Source organism: Physeter macrocephalus, chromosome 8, assembly GCF_002837175.3.
Source record: "Physeter macrocephalus isolate SW-GA chromosome 8, ASM283717v5, whole genome shotgun sequence".
Classification (NCBI taxonomy): domain Eukaryota; kingdom Metazoa; phylum Chordata; class Mammalia; order Artiodactyla; family Physeteridae; genus Physeter; species Physeter macrocephalus.
Genome location: NC_041221.1, coordinates 143,828,478 through 143,845,417, shown reverse-complemented (window position 1 = coordinate 143,845,417; position 16,940 = coordinate 143,828,478). Strand labels below are relative to the sequence as shown.

The following is a 16,940-nucleotide window of genomic DNA, read 5'->3' as shown; positions in this document are numbered from 1 at the left end:
GGATATTTATTGTCTTACAGTTCTAGAGGCTAGAAGTCTGAAATCAAGGTGTTAGCAGGGCCCTGCTCCCTCTGAACCTGTAGGGAAAAGATTCTTCGTTGTCTCTTCTAGCTTCAGTTATTTTGCTGGCAATCTTTGGTGTTCTTTGGCTTGTAGAAGCATCATTTCAATCCTCTGTCTTCACATTGCCATCTTCTCACTGAGCATATCTGTCTGTGTCTAACTTTCCCTTTTGGAAAGGATTTCAGTCATGTTGGATTAAGGCCCACCCTAATGGCCTCATTTTAATTTTATTACCTCTCTAAAGATCCTATTTTCAAATAAGGCCGTATTCCAAGGCACTGAGAGTTTGGATTTCAACATATCTTTTGAGAGAGGGGGACACACTTCAACACATAAGATCAGCTTAAGCAAAAAGGGAATTTTGTGGGAAAATATAAGGTGACTTATTTAATTGAAGGAAGAGCTAAAGAATGAGGACCCAAAGGGGCAAGAGCATGACTGCCCAAAGATCCAAGGAGCAGGAGCTACTTTCAGCCCCACCAGGAAGCTGCTGTGGGAATAGAGGAAACTTCTCTGACTTTCCCATTTTTGCATCACTCTGCATGACATTCAGAGTCCCAGGAAAAAGTCTGATTGGGTCACTCCCTGTCTGGAAAAGTCAGTCCCATCATTTATTTTCCCAACTACATGACAGCAACAGAGAAGAGAATTCCTAGAGGATTTGGGATGCTATTACCAAGAAAAAGGAGGAAAAATGGTAAATGTACAAAACCAATATCTAATCTAGGCCCTCTAGCAGGAAATAAGGAAGGGAGCAAAATTTGAAAAAAAAAGTATATTTTTATGTACTCCAAATTCATCAGCTCTATGTTAGTAAACCTCTGATGATTGTTAATACAGCCATTCCGAAAAACTTGCCACTGTGATGTAATTTGCCTTTCTTATGTAAGTGATGAGTGTGGAGAGAATTCCAGCTAATCATGGTTCTTTCCAGTACTGAGTTACCTTTAGTTAGATTTGGCTACCATGTCAGTTTTATAGATAGAGAAAGTTAGTTCCTGAGTAATTCCCTCTCCCATTATTTGGTCTGTTGTTCTATACTCTGGTCCAGATCAGGATACCTCACTGTCTTGCTGGCCACAGGGAGCTCCCTGGTACAATGTGGTTAGCTACTCTTTGTTGCCCTGTAGGGAAACGTATAATCCCCTTGCAGCGCCTGAGGCACTCTCTTCTCATGCTTTAACACTAGGCTCTCCTTCTCATTGCACCCTCTCTCCCAACTCATCCTACCATCACCTTTTCAAAGAATATAGCCATTGTTCTATTAGTTATGCTTTGAATTAAGAAAAGAAAGGAAGAGGTTGTAAAAATTAACAAAGTGAAATGCATAAAATGAGGGGTATAAGGGGGTGGCTTATCATTAAATAGTGTAAAATCTTAAAGAATAGACTTAGCCTCCAGGCTGTCTCTTTGCATTTTTTCTTTGACTCTTCCAAAGACAAATGGCTGATAGAACTACCATGGTATTTTGCCTGTTGCCAGTTCAGTGAACTTCCTGGGCATGGAAGTAGTGATCTCCATGACTGGAACAACATACAAGGAGCAGTCTGGGAGTTAGAGACCAGATCACTGAGTTTGGCAAGTTGCACCTCTCTCTGGAGATAAGAAGAACGTTAGTACTGTAGGCAGAATCTGGGCTCAGGAAAGCGTGAGCAGAGAGTCTCATGAGAGGATCAGACCCTGATAAATGGGGATGAGATGGTCTCTACCAGTAGGTAGGAAATGATGGAGCAGGAAATATTTGGAACTTGACATTCTTGGCATCAGAGAAACAGTTAAATGGTTCAGCCCAGAAGTAACACATGTCAATTCTGTTCATGACTCATAGGCCAAGTCACTCCGCCCCACTCAATCACAAGGAGGTCAGGAAGTGCATGTGCCCAAAAGGGGGAACTGGACATACCTAGCCAACAGCAGTAATGACTTCCACTTGTTAAAATACAAACTCCAGATTCCTCCCTAACAGGCTCTAATTCAGGAGATCTTTGGAATCTGCATTTTAAGTAGGTCTCCTCAGGTGAGTCTGATGCAGGGGAGAAGGGCGGAATCTTTGGACCACAATTTAAAGAGCACTGACTTAGAGCATCACCTCAGTATAGGTAGGTGATCAAGAGGATGGGGACAATTTTGAGAAACTGTTCTTAGAGCTCAGATATCGGGCCAACCCTGGGTCACCTCAAGTTGTTATCAAAGAGGACTGCATATGTCTAGACACTGAGGCCCAGAGAGCTGGACAGAAGCTCTTAAAATGCCCAGGCATGAGGGTAGTGTTGGATCTGTGCCTGAGACTGAGCAGACCCTCAGGTATATGTTGAGTTTCTCAGATATTGGGAGAGGAAGAGGGATATGGGACCAACGCCTGGTTCTCATATGTATGATCCAAAGTTTATATTTATAATAGCAGAAACTCTTTGACCAATATAACATTTTATTGTACCATTGCTTTTTTCTTTCCTCTGTTCTTTTCCCACTTCTCTCTCCTTCTCCTTCCCTTCCTCTATTACCCACTCACCCCATTTCCCCCCATTATTTTCTCTTCCTTCCTTATTTTTATTCTCTACCTCCCCCTCTAATTTTCCTCTTTCCCAATATCTTCTCTTCTTATCGCCCTTCTCCTCCATCCTTCTCCCCGCTTCTCTCTCATCAATTATGCTCCTTCCTTCTCCCTCTCATCCATCCTTTCCCTTGGCACCCCCCCATCCCCTCTCCAGGTATTATGCCATCTGCTGCCAGCCTTTGGTCTATAGGAACAAGATGACACCTCTGCACATCGCATTAATGCTGGGAGGCTGCTGGGTCATCCCCATGTTTATCTCTTTTCTCCCTATAATGCAAGGCTGGAATAACGTTGGCATAATTGATTTGGTAAGTACTCGTGCAGACCCCACTGGTTTACTGTCTGACTAACTTTGTTTGCTTGGGATTCTAAATAAACAATGTCAGGTTAGGTGGATATTCTAAGAAAGACCCTGATAGCGGTCTGAGTAACAACAATAACAAACAAAAAAAGCAGGCTAACATTTTCAAAAGCTTACTGTATGCCAGAAAGTACACTAAGTACATATAATTCTGACAGCATCCCTTTGGGAAAATTACAGTACTTTTCCCCCATTTCACAGATGAGAAAACTCAGGGTCAAAAAAGTGAAGTAACATGCCCAGTGTCACACAGCTATTGAATAGCAAAACAGGTGTTCAAAGCTTAGCAGACATACTCCAGAGCCCGAGGGAAGTGATGTGCCCCAAGAGGCCTTCATCTCATTTCATGCTGAGACCCTATGAGGCTTACAGTGACCCACAGAAAACCTGTCATGGAGGTGGGGACTTCTGGAGAATGTATGGGCCAGGAGTCGAGAGAACTGGACCCTGAGCTCAGCTCTGTCCCTGACCCATTTCCTGAAGGACTGTGATGAGAAAATTCATGGGTCCTCAGTGGGAACAGTGTCTTCCAGTGGTGCAGGAGAACAACACATGGCACAGCTGCCAGGCATCTGCCAAGCCCTGTCTAGATGCTCATGAAGAGTTTCCAGCTCTGACATACTATGTTTTTAATATCAAACTTGTATTGAAGATTGAAAGCTATGGTCTGGATGCATTAGCAGGTATATATATTCCCTAAGGAAGTTGTCAGGCAATCACTTTAAAATGGATCCCAGGACGGTTTTGTGGTAGGGAGGGGAATGGGGAGGAGAGATTGAGAGTGAGCTCTGGCCCAAGAGGACCAGTCAGAGTAGGAGCTGCCCCTTCCTCTCTCCATCCCATTCCTAGCCCCTAATCTTGCCTTATTCTTTGTCCAGGAAAGGATATTCAAACCAAGGCTGGGCCAGGATTTGCATGTGGTATGTCAGAACGAGAATTTCTTGGGCTTCTGAAAGAAATGCTGGGCACAGAGGAGTGGAGAAGTGAAAGGGGATCCATACAAGGGAGACTGTATGGATATTTTCTTAAATCCTATCCCTCTTCTTTCAAACTTTCATTTTTATCATTCTTGGGGGAAATGAAATTCAAATTTCCAATAACCAGAAGAATAGAATAATAGAATAGAATAATAATATAGAATAATTGCTGTACGTAGAATAATAATTATAATGGCCAACAAATGTTGAACACTTACTGTGTGCCTAGCCCCATGTTAATTTAATCATTATTATCTCACTCAGGCCTCACAATAATGGTATATGTAAATCCTGTCATTGTCCTCAGGAAACTGAGGGTCAGAGAGGTTAAGTCACATTGGTAGGGAGTGGTGGTGACTATATCTAAGCCCAGGCTTACTGGACTCCAGAGTCTGTGTTCTTATGTTTGTGCTAAACTTAATCCTTAATGGAGAAGCCTTTGGAAGCATAAGCTTCGGTGCATCGAAACTTGTAACAAGGGTACAGCGCTCTTACCTTCTGACGTAGAATTTTCAAGGGGAATAACCTAGGGAATTTTGTTCATTTGTGAGAGTGAGATAGAAGCATCCCCTGTTTACTTCATGTAACTGAATGGGGCATCTGCTTACTATTAACATGCCTAGTATTTGCTCCATGGTATTATAATTGCACTTCATATCTTTTTACTCATTTGCACATTGAATCTGCCTAGAGAGAAACTAGCATAACCCAGATGTTCATAACACATGTACAGTTGATCCTTGTTATTCATGGTAATTAGGGTCTATAAAGTTGCTGCAAATACTGAATTAGCAAATCATGAATCTTTGTTCCTAGGTGAAATACAGAGTTAGATTCCTGTGACTCAAGGCAAGTAATACTTAGATAAAAAGAGATTTTGTAATGATTAAAAATGTCAATTCAATAGGAGGATATACTATAACCTTACAATATATCAATACTATAGGACAAGATACTAAATGCGTACACAATGAATGAAATAGTGTGTTATGTATCAAAATATATATGATACATATCTCTTCATGTGTATATTCACACTGCACGCATGCTGACCTCAGGAAGGGAAGAGTCATTGGGTTACACAGCTCTCTTCAGCCAAGGACTATTTCTAGAGAAGGATGGTAACTAAGAGCTGTCAGCAGGCAGAGTTTATAGGTGGAAAAAAAAGTCTTTCAGTCTTAAGAGGGATCTACTATGTCACAGTATCCAATATGAGGTTTATGCCAGGAATTTAACACAATCAATTAATTCACTGTATGAATAAAAGAAAGAAGGGAAAACCCACATGATCATCTCATTACTGCCAAAAATACATTGACAAAATTCAATATACAATCATAATTTTTTTCATGATGATGAATGTGTAAGTATACACAGAAATTTTATTTATCCTTTTTTTTTAACATCTTTATTGGAGTATAATTGCTTTACAATGGTGTGTTAGTCTCTGCTTTATACCAAAGTGAATCAGCTATACATATACATATATCCCCATATCTCCTCCCTCTTGCGTCTCCCTCCCACCCTCCCTATCCCACCCTTCTAGGTGGTCACAAAGCACTGAGCTGATCTCCCTGTGCTATGCGGTGCTTCCCACTAGCTATCTATTTTACATTTGGTAATATATATAAGTTCATCAAACTAAGAATAGAAGGGAACTTTCTCAAATAGAGCACATTGACAAAAAACTTACAGCAAGTGTCATACTTAATAGTAAAATATTGAAAGCTTCTCTCCTGAAACTGGACTGTAACAATGGTATCCACTATTACTTTTATTCAGTATTGTACTGTTGTTCTTATCAAGTTCAATATGCAAGGAAAATGGTATTAAGACTGGAAAGGAAGAAGTGAAATTGTCATTATTTGCAGATCACATGAGTATTCATGGAAAAAATTCAGAAGAATCTAAAGATGAAATATTAGTTACTAATTTAACAAACTTCCTGGATACATAGCCAATATACAAAAAATTTTCACTGAGTTCTATGTATTATCAACAGACAATTAGGAATAAGAATTTTAATGTAGTACTATTTGCAATAGAATAAAAATAGAAATACTTAGGATTAATCTAACAAAAGATGTGTAAGACATTCACACAAAAATGTAAAATATTACTGAAATTCTAAAAGACTTAGGTAAAGGGAAAGAATTATCATGTTTGTGAATTGGAAGACTTAACATCGAAAAAATGTTATTTTTCCTCAGTCATTCTATTCTAACTCCAATCAAAATTCTAAAAGATTTTTATGGAAATTGATAAGCTGATTCCAAATTTTATATGGGAAATACTGAGATATAAGAATACCCAAAGCAGCCAAAAGTATATTCCTTTGCTGCCATCATGGTTCTATGTGCTATAGGCTTATTAGAAGAAAAAGAAAAGCTTTGCTGATAAACCTTTTTTATTTCCTTTCCCTTCACCTTTTTCTTTTATTCATCCCTCCCTTTCCTTCACTGTTCTTCTCCCCTTCTTTCTACCTTCCAAACCCTCCTTTTCTCTTCTTTTTTATCCTTTTCCTTTTCTTACAATTTTTTCTCATTCCCCTCCTGCTTCTTCCTCTTCACTTTTTCCTTCCCTTTCTCCCTTCCTTCCTCATTTCCTCTCTCCCTCTAACTCTCAGATAGAAAAAAGGAAGTTCAACAAGAACTCTAACTCTACGTACTGCATCTTCATGGTCAACAAGCCCTATGCCATCACCTGCTCTGTGGTGGCCTTCTACATCCCGTTTCTCCTCATGGTGCTGGCCTATTATCGCATCTATGTCACAGCTAAGGGGCATGCCCACCAGATCCAGATGTTACAACGGGCAGGAGCCGCCTCAGAGGGCAGGCCCCAGCCAGCAGACCAACATAGCACTCATCGCATGAGGACAGAGACCAAAGCAGCCAAGACCCTGTGCATCATCATGGGTTGCTTCTGCCTCTGCTGGGCTCCATTCTTTGTCACCAATATTGTGGATCCATTCGTAGACTACACTGTCCCTGGGCAGGTGTGGACTGCTTTCCTCTGGCTTGGCTACATCAATTCTGGGTTGAACCCCTTTCTCTACGCCTTCTTGAATAAGTCTTTTAGACATGCCTTCCTCATCATCCTCTGCTGTGACAATGAACGCTACCGAAGACCTTCCATTCTGGGCCAGACTGTCCCCTGTTCAACCACAACCATTAATGGATCCACACATGTGCTAAGGTGAGTGCTTCAGGGCTTGTTAGATTTTGCTCATTTGCAGGACTCAGAAGAGGTAACTTTCCAGTTTTCTGTTTCCAGATAGGTTATTCTTGAAAATTTGTGCAGTACTTTCAAAAGTTAAAAAAAAAAAATTCTACCATCTGTTAATGGAATAGAGTAGTGGGTAAGAGCTCAGGCACTGGGGATGAATGACCTACATTCAATCCAGCCTCCATAGTTCTTTGATTTGGGGAAGTCATTTAACCATTCTGAACCTTAAATTCATTAAAAAAAAAATGAAAATCTTAATCACGATTTCTACATCACGGGTTTTTTTGAGGGTCAAATTAGCTAATATATGTAGAGCACATAGTACAGAGTCTGACATATAGTAAGAACTTAGTAAATATTATCTACTCATAGGTAGTATTTTAGGGTAGTGATTAAAAGCATGTTAAAATAGTCTTTATTTTGACTCTCAGTGCCACTGCTAATCATTTGTATAATCCCTTTTGATTTTTATTTTCTTCAACTGTAAAAAATGGTAATAATAATTATACCCATCTTATAGGGCTTTTATGACAGGGATAATATATTCATATAGGGCCTGATACATAGTAAGTGCTCATAATACTACTAATGTGAATAGTAGCATATAACCTGATACCCTAAGTTGGCCATAAAATAACATGATAAACTAAACTAAAATAAATAGAATGATAAATATGCAATAGTAATGCTATGTGATATATGATATATTGGAAGTATGGACAATGTAGAGTGGGGATATGAGTAGGAAAGAAGCTGATTTGGTTAAGGGAATCGGGGAAAACGTCACAGAACAGCATTTTATAAGAATTTGAGACTTCGAGGAGATGTCAAGGAAGGCATTCCAGACAGAGAGAACAGCATGAGGAAGGAAATGGAATATGAAAGAGTGTGGAAAGGTCAGGTGGTTTACCCGATGTCACATAGGTTGACGGAGGTGGGAGTAGCTTTGAAGTTCAGTGTCTAGGTATGATGCCTCTTTCCAAACTGAGAATTTTCTTGCTACCCTGGCTTAGAGTTGTTCTCAGCTGTGGAAAGCTATGTGTGATAAATACATTCATCCTGTAGCAAAGATGAATTGTCAGCGACAGTTTTTTCCTTTGCCCTGAGATGCACAGGAATTTCCAAAGAGCAGTTCCTTCTTTGAGACAAGCATTTAATTTCTCTGATGATGACAATATTTAGCTGTTCTGGCAGCTGAAAACTGGGGACTTTTCATCTGCATGTGTAAGAAAAGAAGAAAAAAATAGGAATTGCTATGAAATATCAATGCTTTGCCTCAGAGACTGCTCAGAAGCATGAATTCAATTTTCTGCTACCAGTGTGGGCAAACTTGTAGCTAAAGCCTAGTATGATGTTGAGATTTCAGCTGGTGGAAAGGCCTCAAAGGATACTCCTATAGGCTGTCATTCTTTCTTAATTATTGTGCCTTCGTCAGTGTCATAGAAAGGATCCAACAGTAAAGTGTGTGTACAAGAACTTCTGCGCGAATGCCAGTGAGTTTTTAGCTATTTAAGCTTAGCAGTTGCCTGAGTACAGGCTGCCCACTACTTACAGACTATGCTCCAGCAGTGCATTTACTAAGTCAGTTGTTTAGAACTGGTGCCTTTTCCCATAGAAACAGTCATAGAAAGAATTTAGGGTTTCTAGGGCAACCCAAGAAACCTATTTTACTAATACTATATTATTTTATCCCTGCTGCTTCTGGAAATCTGCAGCATGATTGTTAAGCAGAGATGGCAGTTTAGAGATGGCTTATGTGTATATTCTTCACACTTTATTCCTTACATTTATTTCTTCCTGAGGTCATGAGAAGTACAGAAAGTTGGTCTGAGGTGTTTTTCTGTGGGGGTGAGGAATCTTATAAGAGTGGGGGTGGCCTATACATAGAAGAGAAAACTATTCGAAACTTGAATCCACTAGAGTGTAAGCCTTGCAAGGACAGGAATCCTGCCTGTTTTATTTCCTGCTACATAACAAATAACCCAATATGTTGCTTCAATGGGTAAATTAACAAACCATAAAATTAATTCTCCAGATCAACTGTTTTAACTTAACACAATCTAAGGAAAATGTGTTTTTCTTAGAAGTCCCACAAGTAGGACATCAACAAATTATGAGTTCATGAAATACAAAACCAAAACAATGAAAAGTAAAATCAGCTTTTATCCTGCTAATCCTACCCCTAGCCTCAGAGACAAGAATTACCACTAGTCTGGTAATCTTTTCAGTGCATTTACAAACATTCATAAAAACATACAAATTCATAGATTTTTCTCCCTTCATTTTACATAAATAGAGCCGTTCTGTGTGTACTTTTCTGCACCTTGCTTTTTATCCATTAAAAATGTATTTTAGAAATCATCCCACCTCAGAACATATAAATCTAACTCATTCTATTTAACTGTTCCATAATCTTCTGTACTAAAAATACATATTAAATTTTATTTAATTATTTCCCATTAGTAGATATGTAGGTGTCTCCAATCTTTTGCTGTTACAAACTGTACTATTTTTAATGCCCTGGAACACATTTCTTTGTGCATATGCCATTATTTCTCTCAGATAACTACCAAAAGTGAAATTGCACTATTGACATGTATGTGCATTTAAAAATGTTATGCTTACCATGAAATTGACCTCCCAGAGCACCATAGTGCTTTGCATTTTCATCAGCAGGGTGTGAGAGTATCTGCTACTCCTTCCCCTCACCAACACTGGATACTATGCATCTTCTATTAATATACTAATTTAAAATATGCTCTTTCGTTTAATTTGCATTTCCCAGATGATTTGATAGATTGAACCTCTTTTAAATTAGTTATTGACTGCACCTTCATATGTTTGGTACTTTATCTGACAACTTTGTTCTATTTTTCTGATTAATTTCTGGATGTTCTTTATTATATTCCAAATATTAATCCTTTGTTATATAATTTTCAAATACATCCTCCCATCTTCTGCTTGGTTTTGAACTTTGGTTAACTTTTGTCTTATAGAAGTTTCAAATTTTGAAAAAAATATTCTTATTTGACCTCTTACAGTTGGCTCACTTCCTTCTTGAAAAATTTTCCACATTAATTTTCCTAAACACCATACTTGTCTGGTTTTCCTCCTAACTCACTAGCAACTCTTTCTTAGAATCCTTAACAGGTTCTTCCTTCTCTACCTGGCCTCTCAATGTTGGAGTTCTTCAGGGCTTGGTTCCTGATACTTGCCTCAAACTACATTCTCACTTGGTGTGATTTAACCATCCATAGCTTTAAATACAATTGTCATGCTGTCAGCCCTCTCTTTAATTAATATATCCAGGTCATAGCTGCCCTCTAAACTCCAGACCACAAGATCTAATTTGCTTCCTTGACAACCCCAGTTATGTGCTTCTTTGGAATATCAAATTTCATTCATCCAAATCAGAATCCTTCTATATCTCGTACCCCAACCACAAATTTCCTGAGTCTTCCCTATCTCCATAAGTAGAGCTATCACCTACCATGTTACTAAATCCAGACACTTTTTTGTAGTTCTGATAGGAAACTAACATGTTAGAAGGCAGACTTAAAGATTTTAGAAAGGAGAACCAATCAGCCAATATTGGAAATATGGAGTTAAATTGAAATAAATGTAAAATTCAACCATAGGAGCAAAATATAAATCACAGAAATGTAAGATGATGCCTGAACAAGTTTATAGCTGCATATATAAAATTTGGAACTTGATAAGTGTGCCTTCAATTTCCTCATCCAAGGCATCTATTGACAAAGTACTGGGCAGGCCACCAGAGACCTCCTTCCATATTAATAATAATGATTATGAGTCCTAACATAATTCCAGAAAAGACTGTGCCAGTTACTGTATTTAAGAACTCTGAATGCATCATTGCATTTAATTTTTACAACACACAAAGAATTTGGTATTATAATTATCGTCATTTTAAAGATGAGAAAATCAAGGTTTAGAGAGGGTAAGTGACTGGCCCAAACTCACACAAGTAGTAAATGATGAAGCTGGAATTCAGACGTAGGTCTTTCTGATTCCAGAGTTCAGTCTTGTCCAGCCCACTTAGAGTTAGGAATAGGGTTACCACTTCTCATGTTTATCTTGACTCTTTGGATAAATCTGGTGAAATATTTATCAATCCATTAACTCTACCATCGTGCTTATATTTCTCTATCTTGTCTGCAAACCGTGAAGATTAGTAACTTGTTCAAATCCAGGCACTTTTCAATCTCTTTTCTAAAAAGTAACTAAGGTTAGATCAGATGGCCCTATTCTTAGTAATCTCAGATTGACTCCTGTCCCTGGGTACACGTTGACTATTCAAAGAAAAAATCAATTTAATACAAGCTCACCTCAGGATAGAAACTAAACTCTACTATAGAAATCACCCTTTTCACATTTTTTCAGTTGGATCATTGGTTCTTTTCTACTTCTTCTGAATGGCAGTGGCCTGTTTACAGTACTCTTTTTCATGGCATTTGTGCTGCTTTTGATTTTAGAGTTCCTTATTTGACTCCTATAAGGCCAATTATTCCTTGAGGGTAGAAACTATGGCTTTCTTTTCTCCATGTACCATATAGACCTTCACACAGTATTATCTGCAAAATAGTATATAATCAAATGATCAGTACATTTTTGCTGATGAAATATCTTCATGATTATCTTCAGGTTTATGAAGGATTCACATGCTCAAAATTGAAAATTTTCTGTTTTTTTTTTTTAAATCTTCCCTGAAGCTCTAAAAAGTATAGAGGACTTAGTCTACAACCCAAGACTCACATTGAAGAAAGCCAGTTCATGGCAGCACTATGAGACTATGAACTTTTTTCTCTTAAAATCGTTTTGAGAGAATGGAATTTTACTTTTCCAGGTTGAATTAAAAACAAGCTAGTCTGGCCTCAGTGGTTTAGAATAGTAAGTTTCCCATGCTTGGTCCTATCCTCGTAGCCCTTTGACTTACATGACATTTTATTATTAAACAAGCAGTTGGGTAGCCAGTGAAATAAAATATGCTTTTGCCAGACATTTTTAGAGGACTTTGATCTCTCCGATTGTACTAATTACACACAGTAGCAGAGATGTCTGCAGTTGTGCTCGGTTGTTTTCTGTTGGATAATTGTCTTCTTTGGGAATATCCAGCCCACAGTCAAAATAGAAGTGAAGATACCATTTGGTTGGCTGATGAAATAGTTTGTCCTATAGATATGTACGTTACATAGTCTTCTTTTCTTTTTTAAAAAATTAATTAATTAATGTTTGGCTGTGTTGGGTCTTTGTTGCTGTGCACAGGCTTTCTCTAGTTGCGGCGAGCTGGGGCCATTCTTCATTGTGGTGCACAGGCTTCTCATTGCAGTGGCTTCTCTTGTTGCAGAGCACGGGCTTTAGGTGCACGGGCTTCAGTAGTTGTGGCACGCGGGCTCAGTAGTTGTGGCTCGTGGCCTCTAGAGCGCAGGCTAAGTAGTTGCGGCGCATGGGCTTAGTTGCTCCACGGCATGGGGGATCTTCCCGGACCAGGCCTCGAACCTGTGTCCCCTGCATTGGCAGGCAGATTCTTAACCACTGTGCCACCAGGGAAGTCCCGGGTACATAGTCTTTTTAAAAAGTAGCTTCCAAACATGAATTATTGTCATAAAAATGTTTCTTGGGGCTATTTTAATTTGTATGCACACATATATAAGAAAGAGGCATAATGCCAGCATGTGGGCAATGGATTCTAACAGGTTCATCCTGTGTATGAACTGATTCTTAGTGAATTTGGAGCCAGTGTCTCTCTCCATGTCACATCTTTAACCTGATTCTATAACTATGTTTTCCCCATCTGCCAACATCTCTCTTAGTCTCATAGAAGTTACTTTTGCCACTCTAGAAAACTCACATCAAACATAACAGTAGAGAAAGGAAGAAATATCCTAATGAGAAAACACTGGCTTCTTTCCTACTCAAGTCAAGAATAAGACAAGGATACCTTATCATCTCTGCTGTTCAACATTGTGTGTACAAAATCCAATGACAGAGGGAAGAAACATGATAATTTTATCTGATGTTAACCAGTAAAATATGGGAGAATATTCCTTTGGAAGCCTGGCATCAGCTCAGTCATTCTTCAAGCTAAGTGATACTCCCCACTTGGGAGGCATCGTGTGAACATATAGACTGTGACTACACAGAGTCACATGGGTGATAGGAATAAGCCATATTGATTTGATTTGGGGTTAAATAGGGATTTGATTCTGGAGTTCTTTGTTCTTTGGATAAATGCCAAGGATTTTGCCAGTCTTGTTCACTGCTGTATCTTCTGAGCCTAGTAAAGTACCTGGAACATCAGGAGACTTGACAAGGGAATGAAGGAATGCTTCTGTTCCTTCTCCCCTGGCCTAGCTTCTCTTCTATTTAGCTGTCTCTATGCTGATTAGCTCTGACGATCCATGGCAGAGTAGGGACTCAGGGTGCTGACAGTAACTTTAGGCAGAGATTTTTCTCTACGTGAAATCCATTGAGGATTCCAGTTTTGGCTTTTTGGGTAAATAATTCCTATCCTGCCTATCTCACTACCTCACTGTGAAAATCAAACAAGATAACAGATGTGCAATTGCTTTCCTAACTGCAAAGCTCTGTCCTCATGGGAGAGATAAGTATGTTGCAAGAGCAGACTATTTATAAGTTAGGTAACACAAGCAGAGTTTACATGTAAAGTTTAGCTTTGTGGATGGGTTTCTCTGCTCATGCCAGGCTTCAGTATCTTCCCTGGTTATCCAAGTTTAGATCTTGCTCAAACTTAGGTCACTCACCTGATTCCTAAGAAGGTTGAACATTTCTTCAAGCACTTCCCAAAGAACTTCTTACATATCTAACTTGGCTCTTGGCTGTCATCCTCTGTTCTCCACCCTCAGTCCCCCGATGAAAAGGTTTTTCATTGACCTGGAGGTCTCTAGACCTGCCCTGTCCAATAGGGTAACCACTAGCCACATTTGAAGAGCTCAGTGGTTACATATTGTAAGTGGCTACTGGATTAGACAGTACAAATGTAGACTATTTCATTTATTGTAAAAAGTTCCAATGGACAAAACAGCTCTAAAGCAATTTGAACCTTCTCTCTCGAAGGAAACAGTGTATATTTTCCCTCATACTTATTAACTCCTGTTATCCACCAGAGCTTAATAATAAATAAACTGATTCTAGTGGATGGGCTATATTAAGTCTTTGACATTTCCATGCGTAAGATTAGTATATTCAGATTTATATGTGGAATCAATAAAGAAAAATATGAAGATTTTGTGAAAGTAAGAAAGAGGCAAAGAGAATGAGGTTCCCCCAAAAAACAGTAGAAGGAAAAAAAATTCTTTCAGGTCATTATTGCCTCTTGTTATCAGAATTTATGATTGTATTCATGTCTTGTTTCCTTCTTTATTATCTATCTCCCAGTCAGACTGTCAGTCCCTGAGGGCAGATAACATCCATTTTATTCCCAGAAGTTCCCCCAGGGTGTAGCACATTGCTCAGTTAATACATTTGCTGAATGAATGAATGGATGCCCTATCAGACCCTATCTAGACCCTATTGTTCACATGGACAGTGTGTACTCAAATAAATTTTTACCACTTAAAAATTTTTTTTTGTTAATTCCTTAACTGGAATAGTTTTTTGTTTGTTTTGTTTTTCCACTGTGTAGACACTTGCCAACTTTCTAATTCACCCCATCAGAATTCCCCATTTAAATAAAGGTTTTCACATAGTAGATTGGAAGATTACCCATGGATGAGGAAATAATTTATGTTTGATTTAATTTGGATCTTTAGAGGTTTCTGCTAATGTTGGAAAGCTGTTTGACATTTAAAAGCCATTTTTTTGCCTTTACCTTGAACTTTGGAGGCTACAATTGGATTCAACATTTGCCTCATTGTTTTGAGCCAAAGCAGACTTAATCTGGGTAAACCAAGGCTGGGTGAGCATGACCTTGCCTTCTCTCCCTCAGTCTCCTCCAGGGATGGCTGCATAATTCGCAGCCCCAATGCAAAATGAAAATGTGGGGCCCCTGGTTCAAAGAGCAGGAACACATTTCTGTTAAAAGTATTAAAATGGAAAGCCTTTTTCTTTCCTCCTCAGTCTTTCTCTCAACTTGTCATATGTATTTTATTTGCTATTTACCTTTTCTCTAGTAGAAAAACAAAATGCAATTTTAAAGTATTAGCAGAAAATTTACCATCTGTCTTTATATTGTGCACTGACAGTTTTAAATGCAAAAATAAGAGCATTTAACCTGTATGTGGAGTCACCAAAATTATACAGATTACACAAATTGTATTTTGTAGTTCAGACATGCTTATGTATTTTATTTTTACCAGACAGTGCACAAAACTAATACAACTGTTTTTATTTCACTTCTTAATACACACACATTCTACTAACATTCTCCCTTCAGCTTACTGAGGAGTAAAGAAGGACTGAAGAGAAAGAACCATGATTTGCTCTATCATATCCTTTCTTTCTATGTCAGTATTTTCAACATAAGTGCTTGGCTAATAGAGGAAGTCAATGCATGTGGAAAAGACATGGTAGGGTTCCTTGATGGTTCCTTTTTCTTAGAAAATCACTGCCTCCTTTCTGCATCTGGCAAGTTCTGGTTCAAATGGAAAACATGGGCTCTCAGGGCCACCAGCCATCTGCTTACTCAGTCATAGGTGTGTTGATAGGAAACATGAGTGCTGAATTGTAGTGGACCCATGATCTGTGGGAATTCAGCAAGACTCAGCAAATACAAGATAAGTATGTTACAGAAGCTGCTGACAGAAAGGCGATGGGAGAAGGGAAAATGCTTTATATACATTATGTATTCATGTTGTGTTTGCTTTGAGTTTTAGTAACTCTTTATGTATGGTTGGTCTACCAGAATTCTGTGCTCACAGGGCATCACTAACGTTAGAGGCAGCAAGGAACTATGGTGTACACGCATATTGCACGTGTCATCTCTGCTCACATGCATGCTTCATTGTCCCTCAGAGATCACAAGTTCAAAGATAAAGTTATTGAGAATGCCAAGATGAGGACAAGCAGAACATTACACCAAGCTCTGGGTTCCTGTGTGACTGCTTTGGTCACACAACCATGAAGCTGGCCCTGTCCTCAGACCTTCCCCAATCCCAACCTGAAGCAGCTCTCATAAAACATTGTTCTTGTTGAGATCACACCAGGAAAACAGTGAGAATAACATCAGAAGAGCTCCACTTGCCTCATCACATACTCAGGGTTAGAAAAGTTAGTGCTGTTTGCAGAGTGTACTTGCAAAAGTTTGGTAATCAAGTGGCTTAAGCTTCCCTCCAGGATGCCCACTGCTGGACTAAAGTGCTGAGGCCTAAAAACATTATCCTTTCCACTGTCTCTGACTCAGAGGAAGGTGAACTTCGGTAAGTAAACAAAGGGGCATCAGACCCAATGTAGCATAATGGCTATAGGGGCTGGAGTCTGTCACACCTGGATGTCAGTCGTGTCTGAGATCTGTCATTTACTATCTTTATAATCTTCAGCATGTGACCAGACATCTCTAGGCCTCTGTTTCCTCACCTGTAAAATGGGAATAATATTAGAACCCATCTCCTAGGGCTTTTGTTAAGGTTAAACATGATAACGTATGTGCAGAGCTGAGCCCGTCTTCTGTTACACAGAAAGTGCTCCATGCACGGAAGCTGCTGTAACTGTTATTATAATTGTAGATATAACATTGTTCATATCTTGGTTAAAACAAACAACTTCTCCAGTTATTTTC

At 38.9% G+C, this 16,940-nt stretch overlaps 1 protein-coding gene across 3 annotated transcripts in view; it reads left to right on the top strand.

Annotated features, from left to right (window-relative positions):
• HTR4 (5-hydroxytryptamine receptor 4) overlaps positions 1–16,940 on the top strand; it is a 338,048-nt gene that overhangs the window by 281,493 nt on the left and 39,615 nt on the right. For 2 of the 3 annotated variants that reach the window (XM_028493352.2, XM_028493351.2), the window contains exons 7-8: positions 2,775–2,928; positions 6,585–7,153. In XM_028493352.2, the coding sequence (XP_028349153.1) occupies positions 2,775–2,928; positions 6,585–7,153 (723 nt within the window). Of the gene's footprint in view, positions 1–2,774; positions 2,929–3,859; positions 3,902–6,584; positions 7,154–16,940 lie in introns of all 3 variants that reach the window. The other variant, XM_024128060.3, reaches the window with a different exon arrangement.